The sequence below is a fragment of the Panthera uncia genome, chromosome D2 (assembly GCF_023721935.1).
Source record: "Panthera uncia isolate 11264 chromosome D2, Puncia_PCG_1.0, whole genome shotgun sequence".
NCBI lineage: Eukaryota > Metazoa > Chordata > Mammalia > Carnivora > Felidae > Panthera > Panthera uncia.
In genome coordinates, this window is record NC_064818.1 from 56,859,689 (window position 1) to 56,872,374 (window position 12,686).

The 12,686-nt window shown below is 41.1% G+C and overlaps 1 protein-coding gene across 2 annotated transcripts in view; it reads right to left on the reverse strand.

The window, feature by feature from the left end:
* Positions 1–11,234, reverse strand: part of CWF19L1 (CWF19 like cell cycle control factor 1) — a 32,325-nt gene extending 21,091 nt beyond the window's left edge. For both annotated transcript variants that reach the window (XM_049645571.1, XM_049645572.1), the window contains exons 1-6: positions 11,113–11,234; positions 8,512–8,596; positions 7,555–7,633; positions 6,388–6,489; positions 3,354–3,568; positions 956–1,074 (exon numbers count right to left, since the gene is read on the reverse strand). In XM_049645571.1, coding sequence (XP_049501528.1) covers positions 956–1,074; positions 3,354–3,568; positions 6,388–6,489; positions 7,555–7,633; positions 8,512–8,596; positions 11,113–11,135 — 623 coding nt within the window. In that variant the 5' untranslated portion in view covers positions 11,136–11,234. The remainder of the gene's footprint in view (positions 1–955; positions 1,075–3,353; positions 3,569–6,387; positions 6,490–7,554; positions 7,634–8,511; positions 8,597–11,112) is intronic.
* Between the last annotated feature and the right edge of the window lie 1,452 nt (positions 11,235–12,686).

Consider the following 12,686-nt stretch of genomic DNA (forward strand, 5'->3'; position numbering starts at 1 on the left):
GAGAGAGAATGTGCACATGTGTGTGTGGGAGGGAGAGGCAGAGAGAGAGGGAGAGAATCCCAAGCAGGCTCTGAGCTGTCAGTGAGGAGCCCAATGTGGGGCTTGATCCCACAAACCTCAAGATCATGACCGGAGCCGAAATCAAGAGTCAGACGCCTAACCAACTGAGCCACCCAGTCGTCCCAGGAAAAAAGTTTTTATAAATTATTTTAGAAATTATCCATGCTCTTTACCAGTGAAGATAATCCAGAGCTAACTTAATTCTATCCGTTAGAAAACACTGGTTTATGGTTTCTGTAAGACATGCTTTAAAAACTCCACTTCCAGGGGCGCCTGGGTGGCTCAGTTGGGTTAAGCATCAGACTTCTGGCTTCAGCTCAGATCATGATTTCACAGTTGGTGAAACTGAGTCTTGCATTGGGCTCTGCACTGACAATACGAAGCCTGCTTGGGATTCTTTCTCCCTCTCTCTCTGCCCCTCCCCCTCTCTCACACACACTCTTCTCTCTCTCAAAATAAATAAACATTAAAAAAAAAAACCCCACCTCCAAACTCAAACTATGAAAAAGCAAAAAACAAATCGATACAAGTTCTTGATTCTTACACTGAAATACTGCTGACATGCTTATGCTGAGAAATGAGTTTTCAAGACTGTACAAGGAGTACCGGTTTGACCTAATGTGCTATGCTACATAAAGCAGTGATGATTAATACTGTGATAACAGTATTATTACTTCAGACGTTCAAACTGTTAAGGGGCTGTATACAGTCCAATCCCTTGTATTTCTAATTAGGAAACAAACTCAGAAAAGTTGAGTAATTTGAGAGCCACTCACTTCGGTGCCTGAGTAACCAAAAGGAACAAAGATGTTACATGGCTAAAATGAACAAGAGAAGTTCCCATAGAATCCAAGGCAAATTCTTCAAGAAGCCAAAATAATGAAATGCTACTCACCGATAGGGAAGTCTCTCATAATAGGTCTTTTCCAAAGCAGCAAAATGGTATCTTGGTTTCAAGTCTGTGGCAAGACCGGAGATCAAAGCAGAGCCACATTTTTTGGTATCCACCTCTCCCTAGGAAAAAGAAACTCAGTCATCATAACAGACCTAGGAGTTATCAAGAAATGCAAAGAAATAGGACAATTTAAATGTCTTTGAAATTTTTATGTCGATACAAATGTAGGCAGTAGGATTTGGAGAGTAATATCCACAACTTGTGGCAATCAGAGAAACCTCAAACACAGAAGAGGAAGCAGGCTATTGTTAAGTGCAGAGAGGACAACTGCAGGAAGCAGGGGTTAAAAGATAAGGTGAGCCCTCCATACTAATACCCAAAACAGGGTTTATTCTAATCTTCTTGGAAAGCAAGCTCTCGCTCTGGAGCCCACAGACTATGCTTCTATAATCTGCGTTGTTACACATCCATAGTTCTGACAATGCAGACATTCAGAGTCAATGCAAAAAAATAAAAAATTAAAAGCTAGCTTCCAGGGTCCTTAGGATCCATAGAACATCTGGAATGGAATATTCAATGACCTCATGACATAAGCATGCAATCCTTTATTTTGCTTCAGTCAAGAAAGGTGTGGTTTGTGGAAGGCACAACCACACCCTGGTCAAAGTCTGTAACATAAAGTTCATCAAAAATATCAACTTTATTCCCCAAACATCCCTAGCTTTCATTAACAACAAATTATGTGATGTCTCATTCATATTACTTATGAACTTAAGAGAAGGTATTAGCTGCAAATAAAGAAATTACCAAAATTAGTTTTCTACTAAGTAAAGCAAGAAATTCCTTTTTCTTATGCTCACTTCCTTCAAGTTTCTGCTGAAGTGCAGGGCATCAGCCTCGAGGTTAGTCGTAGTATCTCAGAGACTGATAAACTGTATTGTTTTCTCCCCTATAAAGATCATATGTAGTCTTTTATAAACTTTAATCAAATCCTTTTGTTAGCACCCCCAAAATGAAGGGGCCTCATTTTTCTCATCCTTCCTCACAGAGTATTATACGTGTCTTCCTCCCTTCCACCGGCAACTTAGTCCTCCTATCTTCCCTAGCTTTGCCGCACCTTCTCACTGCAACCAGCACTGCCCCTTGAATTCTAGATGAAAACAGCCATGGATTGATGGCAGGGGAAGACAGCACTGTCCCTTTTCCTTTCAACACCCCACCCCTGACAAGGCCTGGTATCTTGTTGGCTATTTTGGTCCAGACACATCGTGAAGTTGGCAGAGAGTGGTCTACAAGACCTTTTTCTGGATCATTACTGATAACTCTGCATCTACTAATTGATACTTGTCTCTAAATGCATTCTTAGGTTTCCCTTCACTGAAACTCAGCTGATGCTTTCTGCCCTCATATACAACCTTTCAAGATCTTCCTTAGGCTTATTTCCACCAATGTGATGGTGGTCACTCCCCAATCTGATACACATCCTCTTTTAGACTGTTTATTAAAATATTAAGATCAAATGCAATGGTGAGCTCCAATGCATCCCAACATTAAAGCTTTCACATTAGAGAAATAACAAGTTTTCAACATTTCTTTTCCCATCTTTAGATCACTATCTTTGATCTCATAATGATTCCATTAAAAAAAATATTTTGAAGTGTGCCTCAATGGCTAAGTCAGTTGAGTGTCCAACTCTGGATTTTGGCTTAAGTCACGATCTCCCGGTTGTGGCTTTGAACCCTGTGTTAGGTTTGGTGTGAAGGATGGAACCTACTTGGGACTCTCTCTCTCCTTCTCTCTCTGCCCCTCCCCCCACCCCTTTCTCTCTCTCTCTCTCTCTCTCTCTCTCTCTCAAAAATAAATAAATTTAAACTAGGAAAAAACTAGTTAAATTAAACTAGTTAAATTTAAACTAGTTAAATTTAAACTAGTTAAAAACATTTAAACTAGGAAAAATTTAAACTACGAAATAAAAAAAATATTTTAAAAGCCAAAATACTACAATGTGCAATGGAATGTGGGGAGGAGAGGGGGGATACAACTAAAGAGCTGCCATTAGCTGTAAATCTTTTAACTAAAAGTTAGTAATCCCTCAAAACACATTAAGAGGAAGCTTGAAAGAAGGCACTTGATGCAGAGAATATAATTTAAAGAATAACTCACTTATAATTAGAATTTTAGCAATCTCATCTGTGAATGGTGCTTTCATAAGATCAATCTGTTTTAAAGTTTTTGCTTTGGTTAATTGATATACTTTTAAGTATCCTGAAACAATTTACAAAAAATTTCTACTGAAAGGTCCTAAGAGCTGAAATATTCAATATAAAGAGCAAAAAGAGCCCAAAATAAGCCAGTGCAATTTGCTTACAGAAATTCCAACTGAACAAGCACTACTCACAGAAGAATTCCCAAAGTTCCCCACATACTTGGGCCATGGGGATGTGAGCAAGATATCAACACCCTTAAACTGGGATGTTGAACACAGCATTGTCCTCAGGGAAGACACATCCTTGGGACTAAAACTGTAACCTGGGACTGGCTCATCTACGGACTCTGTCCCACTGAGGTACACAATCTGCAGCCCCGAGCTTCCAGTGAAGATACCTTTACGACCTGGGTTCAAAGAAAAATGGACAAGTTTTAGTCAAAACTGCAGAAATGTTATTATGGTGATGAATCTCTCTCCCCGCCATGACTTGCCTACCTCCCTGCCATTCTGCATGTCTAAATAAGCACAGACTCTTCTAGAGTCCCTCTTCTGGCTGCAGGGTCTCAGTGGTGGATGGCTACAACTGTGTTCCTGTTCAGGGACAGCAGCCCTTATGTGGAGGCCACTGGAGCCCATGGGCCAGTCTGTTTACCCCAGATGCCTTACAAATGAAAAAGTTGGGAAGCAGTGATTAAGAAAAAGCCTTCCTGTCTTCTGGAAGAGATTCTACATGGATTAAAAGAAACCCAGGGGTGCCTGAGTGGCTCAGTCAGTTAAGCGTCCGACTCCTGATTTCGGCTCAGGTCATTATCTCACAGTTCATGGGATCGAGCCTCGCATCGGGCTCTGCACTGACAGTGCAGAGCCTTCTCGGGATTCTCTCTCTCCCTCTCTCTCTGCCCCACCCCTCATTCTCACTATCTCTCTCAAAATAAATAAACATTAAACAAAAAAAAAAAAAAAAAAAAGAGGGGCACCCGGATGGCTCAGTCAGTTAAGTACCGGACTCTTGATTTCAGCTCAGATCATGATCTCATAGTTCATGAGTTCGAACCCTGCATGGGGCTCTGCACCAACAGTGCAGAGCCTATTTGGGATTCTCTCTCTCTGCTCCTCCCCCACTCAAACTGTCTCTCTCTCAAAATAAATAAATAAACTTTAAAATAAAAAAAGAAAAAGAAAGAAACCCAGACACTTGGACCCAGAGAGACGTAATAAGAAAAAGGAACTGCAGTTCTGAGGAAAGTTCAGTCTAGAATACACATACTCTTCATGCAGGCAGCAGCTTCCAATGGGTGGAAAACATCTGGAAAGAACAACTGGGAAAAACTTGAGACTCTACCCTTTTTTAAATTTATTCCTGGCTTGGGCCCTTGATCCTGTTTCTTCCTGCTGCCTTCAAGACCTTGCTCTGTCAATTTTCACCTTCCTTTCACCTACTCAGTCTCCTCTTCTCAGCTGGCTCTTTCCACTCAGAAAAGAATAAAGTATTAAACATACTAATAGACATACTAATTACTAAAGGAACATGCCAATTAACACACATACTAACTGATAAAGGAACACACATACTAATAAAAAACTAATAAAAGAACTCACACACTAACTGAAAACTCCTTTCTCTTCTGTTTCCAATTTCTCAAAAGAGCAGACCATGCTCTCTAAGTGCTTTACCTCTTAGTTCCTGAACCCACTGTACTCTGGTTTCCATCTCCCACCATTCTCGGAAAGGTCATGAATCACCCTGTAACTGTCAATGGTCTCTCCTCCCAAATCAGTCTCTCTTCACTTAGAGTCTATGAACTTGACAATATCTTTACCTCCCCAAACACTGCTCTAATCGCTTTCAGCGATCCTGCCTGCTGCCTAGATGAAGATATATACGCCCACCACAGCGTGGTGCTTTCCTTCTCATTTTATTTCCCCTGAAACAATTTGATCCTTCTCAGCTTTGTTTTCCATCTTTAAGGGACCAACTCCCCAAAACCTATTTTTCCACACTGACCTTGTTGATATACTCTAGAAAGGTCACTTCCAATGACATGTTGGATGTACTGCCAACACTTCAAGCTCACTATCACATGTTCACTATCAAGTTCATTGTTTGCTCCTCCTACTGGACCTCAAAAAATCTCTTTCACAGAAATAACCCAGTACCTCCATGCTCTTTCCACTCCTGGCACTAAATTCATGTGTTAAATGGCTGCCATAAATACCTACAGCAGGGGTCTTAATCCAAATCTAATAACTACTGTGAGAGCTGCCACAAGTTCAGGCCTATGCTAACACCTACAGCAAAAGGATTTCAAAATGTGTACCTTGCAACAGTGGTTAAAAACAACAACAACAAAAAATCCGTCCCTCAAGTTTTTGCCTAAAGGAGCCCCATATGATTGAAGCAAGATGAGATAAGATTGTTTACATGAGGGCCACAGCCAGACGTAGAGAATAAAGGTCAAGATGGACTATGGTGGGGAAGGATGGGGAGGACACTTACAGCAAAGGACATGTAGAAGCTTTCCAGAGAAGTAAGAGACCAAGAAAAAAGAACTGTGAAGAGCAGTGGAGTCATTTTAGGAAAAAATAAGTTGAATGATCCAAGAAGTCACAGACTGACAGCAGGTGAGGGGAAAGCAAAAACAAAATCTGACAGTGCTTTTTTAAATGGCCAGGCATTAAAAGAATCACTAAAAGAGATTCAGGAGGGTCAAAAGGGAACAACTGTAACCCAAAATTAAAAAGTGGACCAAGAACCAGAGAAAGGACAAAAGGAGTGAAAAATGTGAGGATCAGCACCGAAAACTTAAAATCAGCACCAAAAGTTTAATGAGACACAGACCTATAGCTAGTGAGGATCCTAATAAACAAGTTGTATATATCTAGCAATGTTACATGGTGAGACAACATACATGGAATTTTTTTCAACATAATTTATACCCTAAGTAGTCCCTATACCACAGTCAAGTAGTTTATTCCTCTAGTTGGCCACACGAGTATATATGGGGTTGTGGGAGTACAAGGAGATTGGGAGGAGGTGGGAGAGACTACAAAGAAAAAAATGTCAGAGTCTTAACGGTATAGACACAGATTTGGGGAAAGAACCCCATTTTCTCATTTGGGGAAAGCAGTAATGGCAGAAGAATTCAACCACAAATTTCCCAGGAGACTAATTCCTGGGGACACTTTATTATATTCATTACAAACACAAAAAATATGAACTTACCCAGATAAGTAATGTTTTCAGCTAATTCACACCCATCAGCATCTTGGAAATATTTTACTGTTTCCTGGTTATTAGCACCCAGCACATATGTCTGAATAGGAGCTAGTGAGAGAAACAGACATGACACCATATAGTTACCAGATCTGATTTGGAATTTGAGAAGTATTTCCGCACAGGAAAAATAATCACAGCAAAAGTAAGGAGTCTGCAATCCTATCTGTGGAACATATCCTACCCAACCTGTGGCCTGACTATTAGTGTCACTAGGTTGATAATTGACATCTTAAAGAGAATGGTTAATGTAGAATAAGGAAAACACAAATCCCTAAAGAGCTTCATAAAAGAAAGAAAGAAAGAAAGAAAGAAAGAAAGAAAGAAAGAAAGAAAACACTCCAACTAGAAAAAGGAAAGGACACATATGGTCCATTTCTTCATTTCCTGCCTTAGAAGAGAATTATTTCTTTAAACCAAATCCAACCAAACTCAAAATGTGAACATTTTAAAAAACTTTATTTTTATTTGAGAGACAGAGAGCGAGAGAGAGCGAGCAAGCATGCACAAGCAGGAGAGAGGGGCAGAGGGAGAGAGAGAGAGAGAGAATCTTTTCTCTTAAAAATATTTATTTCGATAGAGTATGCTGCATGCCTGCATGAGGAGTGGAGAGGAGAGGAGAGGAGAGGACAGGAGAGGACAGGAGAGGAGAGGACAGGAGAAGAGAGAGACAGAAAGAGAGAGAGAGAGAATCCAAAGTAGGCTCTGCACTGTAAGCCCAGAGCCTGACTTGGGGGCTCGATCTCATGAACTGTGAGAGCATGACCTGAGCTGAAATCAAGAGCGGGTCACTTAACCAACTGAGCCACCCATGCACCCCGAGAGAGAATCTTAAGCAGGTTCCATGCTCAGTGCGTAGTTTGACACGGGGCTCAATCCCACAACCCCGGGATCATGACCTGAGTCAAAATTAAGAGTTGGACACTCAAATGACTGAGCCACCCAGGCGCCCCCAAAATGTGAACATTTAGATGCACAGGCATCTTTCCCAGCTCAACGTGGAGCTCAGAGGGAAATTCTTAAATAACTACTACATGTGAAAAACAACCCATCAAGAACTGTGTAACTTTGAAGCTTTGTTAGAACTCATCTGTTAAATAAAAATAATTTCTATACCTTTCTTGATGCCAGTTTTATACTCCTCCCATTCAGCATCTGGAGTGGAGCCAAAGAAATTTCCTACACACAACAGCAGCTAAAATGAGTTTTTTAAACAGATATATGAGATTTTTTTTTATCAAATAGTACATAATTGATAGTTAACATAATTCAGCTAATTATCCTACTTAATGGCCTCACGCTAGGTTTTTTTTCCTTAATCAGTCTGCAGAATCTCAACACATAATTCTTTAGCAGCAATTGCAGAAGTTAATTTGAATCTATAAATTAATAAATTTTGGCTCACTGGCTATCAAATTCAAATTAGGGATGGGGAAGAGGGGGTCAGGGAAAGATGGAGAAATCTACTTCCACGAGCCTCTCTCCAAATACAAATTTTTAAGTATTAGATACCCTGGGAAGATACAAGGTACAAAAAACACATTTCTTGCCTGTTATCTTTACTCAATCTTTAACCCCATGAATAGATTATCGCCATACCCAGAATACTCTTCTGTATGCTAGGGGTCTGCAGTCTAGTTGGCAACCCCATGTAACATTTAGATAAGGCTCTTCGGTCTGTGAAGCATCTGCACATGTTATCTGACTTAATCCACACCATACTCTCAGGAAATATATCTGCGATTCCCAAACCCAGTGATTAGAATCACCTAGGGACGTTTTGCTCGTCTGTTTTCAGTTTTGTGGATAGTAAGAAAGTAACAAGTATAAAAGTATAAAAAGTATTAAAGGGGGGGGAGTATTAAAAAATTCAAAAAGTATAAAAAGGTAAAGAGGTCTCCCTTTCCCTATCATTCTGTAGCTACTAAGTTCCTATGCTTACAAAAGGAACTCAATCTAACCAAAAAGGGAGAGCATGTGTTCAATCGAGAAATGAAAAAAGAAGTCCACACTTTATTTTACTATGTTTGACTATAACAGTAAAATTAGATTCAGTAAAAGGAAATGTCTTACGTCAAAGTTTCCACTTTTCTTCTGAATTGCTCGAACTCTATTGAATAAAACATCAAACTTTCCTTCAACATCTCCACAAGCCAAGCTGCAAATGAGATAAATGTTACAGCAATTGAGGAAACTCGAATGGGCCAGCTGGGTTTGTAACATGTTAGTCTTTCTGGATCAGGCAGATATGTGACCCAGTCTCTGGGTTACCAGAGGTTCAGTCTCTGGGTTACCAGAGGTTACCAGAGAGGTTCAGTGCATGTGAACTATTACTGACCAGTGGGCAGTTCCACCTAAAGGTCACCAAAACTTTCAACCCATCACATCTAAAAGTTAGCTTCACCTCCTCCAAAACTGAACCAGCTTCTTCTCCTCACTTCCCAAGCTTTGTGGATGGCTGTATCACCAACTGGGTCACCAAGAGTCACAAATCCCCCATCCAGTCATCAAGTCTCATCAATTCCCCTTTCCAAACATCTTTCACATTCATTCCAGCTCTTCCTTTCCACTGTTACTATCAATCATCCATTCAACAACCATATACTGAACACCTACAATATGCTAAGTGCAATATGCCCAGAACTGTGCTAAGATCATGTTAGGAGTACGAAGAGGAGAAAGACTCAGTTCAAACCTCAAAGTTGACAATCAGGGAAAGGGAGATACTCTGATACAAATCTGTATGAAAAAGGCTACAACAGGAGGCATGCATAAAGTGTTAAGGGGCAGAGAGGTAGAAAGTGGCAAGAGCTGAAGTTTATAAAGAAGAACTGGCCTTAAATTGTGACGTAACTTGTTCTATCATCTCATTTCTGAGTTTTTGTAATTCTGACTTAAGTTTTTCTATTTCTCATACCATTTTTTAATGCCTTTGAACTCATCCTGAAATATAGTTCTTATTGTTTTGTCAGTACGTCTTTCTGGTATGTCCATATCACTTAACATTTTTTTTTTTTTTTTAGTTTATTTATATTTATTTTGAGAGCTGGAGAGCAAGCAGGGGAGGGGCAGAGACAGAGAGAGAGAATTCCAAGCAGGCTCCATGATGTCAGCACAAAGCCTGATGCAGGGCTGAAGCCCACGAACTGTGAGATCACTACCTGAGCTGAAACTAAGAGTCGGACGCTTAACTGACTGAGGCATCCAGGCACCCCATCACTGAACATTTTCAAGCTGGGTAATGACACGTTTCAGGAAGTTCATTTTAGTAACAGAGTGAAGGATGGTCTGGAGGAACAAGTGATTACAAGCAAAAATATCACCAAAAAGGGCAATACTCAATGAAGACGAAAAGGACAGAAACAGATGAAAAATTTAGAATTCTGAGCCCCTGAACACAATTTGAATGGTGAAGTAGGGTGGGAAACGAGGGAGGAAGAGGAATGCAGGACACTCCAAGGCAGAGCAACCAAGAGTCCTGTGATAGAAAAGAGGCAGAATCAGAGAGAGATCTAATGAATCTGGTACTGGATACAAAGTAGGTAGCATGCTTACATTTCCTCTAATGCCATCTCTTCTTCCTAACCAACCTATATAAAGTCAACAGTTTAATGTTCTTTCCTCAAAAACATTAAGAGAACCCCACTACCAGGGCCCTTTTCCAGTGTTTTCTATCATGCTGAAGGGCAGAAATTTAGGACCTCACAGTGCCGACTCTTTCTCACAGCCAAACCTTCTCCAAACCCTGTTAATCTCATCTCCTTGATAAGCCTTGAATCCCTGCACTTTTCTTCTGCTATCACTCTAGCTAATCCTCTCTGTCTTCTTCTTCTTTTGGCTCTGATTTGTTCTTACACTGCAGCCAGAATCGCTTTCCAAAACAAAAATATGATCCCGCCAAGGAGTTCTTAAACATTTCAATGACTTTAGGATAAAGACAAAAATATTAACCAACTTCAATCCTCTCTCCCCTGATTCCTCACAATAGGCCAAATACCCCTATTATACTCCCTCCCATAACCGTGAAGTTTCTCTTCCTGACATTTATAGACCGTAATTATACATTAATCTGGATTCTCTAATTAATATTAGCTCAAAACTCTAGGCTCCATTAAGGCAGGAACTCCAACTGTGCAACGTCTAGCACAGTGCCTGGCATAATGTAATTGTTCAATAAATATTTGTTGAGTGGATGGATGGATGGATGGATCGACGTACTCCACCCCAGCGCCTCCTCGCAAAAAAGTGCGCCAGGGCAGGAGCCCTATCTATCTAGTCTGTTCGTAACTGACCAGGACCCACCGATCGGCCCCACGCCTAGGAGTTTTCGTTAATAAATGGGCCGTGGGGAGAAGTGAAGTGTAAATGTGTCAGAGGCCAGGGCGGCCTAAGATGGAGGAGACCTAACCCTGGCAGTTTCCGCCTCTCCTAGCCTGGGTCGCCAGGACAGCCTCCTCTCGGAAGCGAGGAGACCGGCCCCAGCCAGGCAAAGACGCGATCGGAGCTCACCAGCCGCCACCACCCTCCCACCCCCTCCTTTTCCTCCTCCCTTCCAGTCACGAGAAAGACCCAGGGAGCAGACGCGCGCGCGCACACGCGCACACACACACACACACACACACACACACACAGAGGTGCGCGCGCACGGTTCTGATCTGATCTGTGGTCACTCACAGGCGCAGCGGTTTCTGAGCCATTTGTGCCAACAGCCTGAGTCGGGGCGACCACCGAAAACGGACCCTGAACCCGTACACCTCGAAGAACGCGGCGGCACAGCACTAAGACGTGGGCGCGCCCAGCCAATGAGGGTTCGCTTATCTACGGAGAGCGCCGAGGGACAGCAGTCTCTCCCAGTTGTCTGGGTCTCAGAGGAATCAAGGAAGGCGAGCAGTAAAGGAAGGAAGGGGATGTGACAAAAAGAATTACAATTATTTGTTTGTTTGTTTGTTTGTTTGTTTGTTTGCTTTATTTTGGAGCAGTTGAAGTTGTCGAGCTGCTAGAACGCTCCTGACATAAGATGGGCCCTAACCTAACCTAATCTAACCACGTTAGTCCAATGGGCAAGACAGACTCTGTTCACACACGCTTTTTTGGTGAGAATAATGGCCATCACCTTGATGCAATAAGTGTCAACATGTTGCCACATTTTCTTCCTTCATCTCTCTCTCTCTCCCCTTCAAGGTGCACAGGCACTTTTATTCTCACTGAATCATTCGAAAGTAAATTGCAGACATCAAGAATATCTTAGCACGCATTTCCTAAGAAGGACATCCTCTATATCACCAAAATACCGTTAAGGCACCTAAGAAAATTAATTATTCAATAATATCATCTAATATTTAAAGTTGTCCATTCTCCCCCCCCCCCCCCATTTTTTTTTTTTTTTAAGTACCTTGGGCTTGTTTTCATTCAGGATACAATTAAGTTTCATACTTGTATTCAGTTCTCTCTAGTCTTTTAAAATCTACAATAGCCCACAGGCATTTTTGGTTGTTTTTCCTGACATTGCCATTTTGGGGGAGTTCAGTCCAATTTGTAGACAACAGTATATAAGAAAATGGAAGCAAAGGAGAGAGTTCCTGACAATCCAGGGGCACGAAAAGTTCAGCCAAGTAATTAAAAATTAGCTAGAACATAAATTAGTTTAAGGAAGAACGACAAAGTTCTGGTTTTCCTCCCTTTGGAGGGATTTATTAAATTCCCTGGCTCATTAACTATTGACACCCTGCTTTGATGGAACACTGAGCATGTGTCTTTTCTACTTTTGGGGTAATTCAGCACAATCCAGGAATAGAAATCAAGATTGAATCTAGAAGAAGAGTAGAAATTTGCCAAACACGGGCAGGTAATAACTTCAGAAAAGGAAACAAGAGTGAGATACGAAATTTCATCAGTGGAATTCTATATTATCTTTACGCCTTTCTTGCAAATCTAAATCTACACTGAAATATAAACTTTATGGAAAGAAAGCTCATCCATGGAGATTTAAGCTAGCTCCAGAGAGCTGAATATAGTATTAAGTGTCAGAGTAATAGGAAATGAAATTGAAAAAAATGAAAGAAATAGGGGTCTTGATCCATGCTAAGAGGTCTGGCTATAGAATACACATTCTTCTCATGAGCATGGAACATTCCTCCAGGACAGATAATATGTTAGGCCACAAAACAAGTCTCAACAAATTCAAGTACAAATTATATCAAGTATCTTTTCCAATCACAATGATACGAAACTTGGGCACCTTGGTGGCT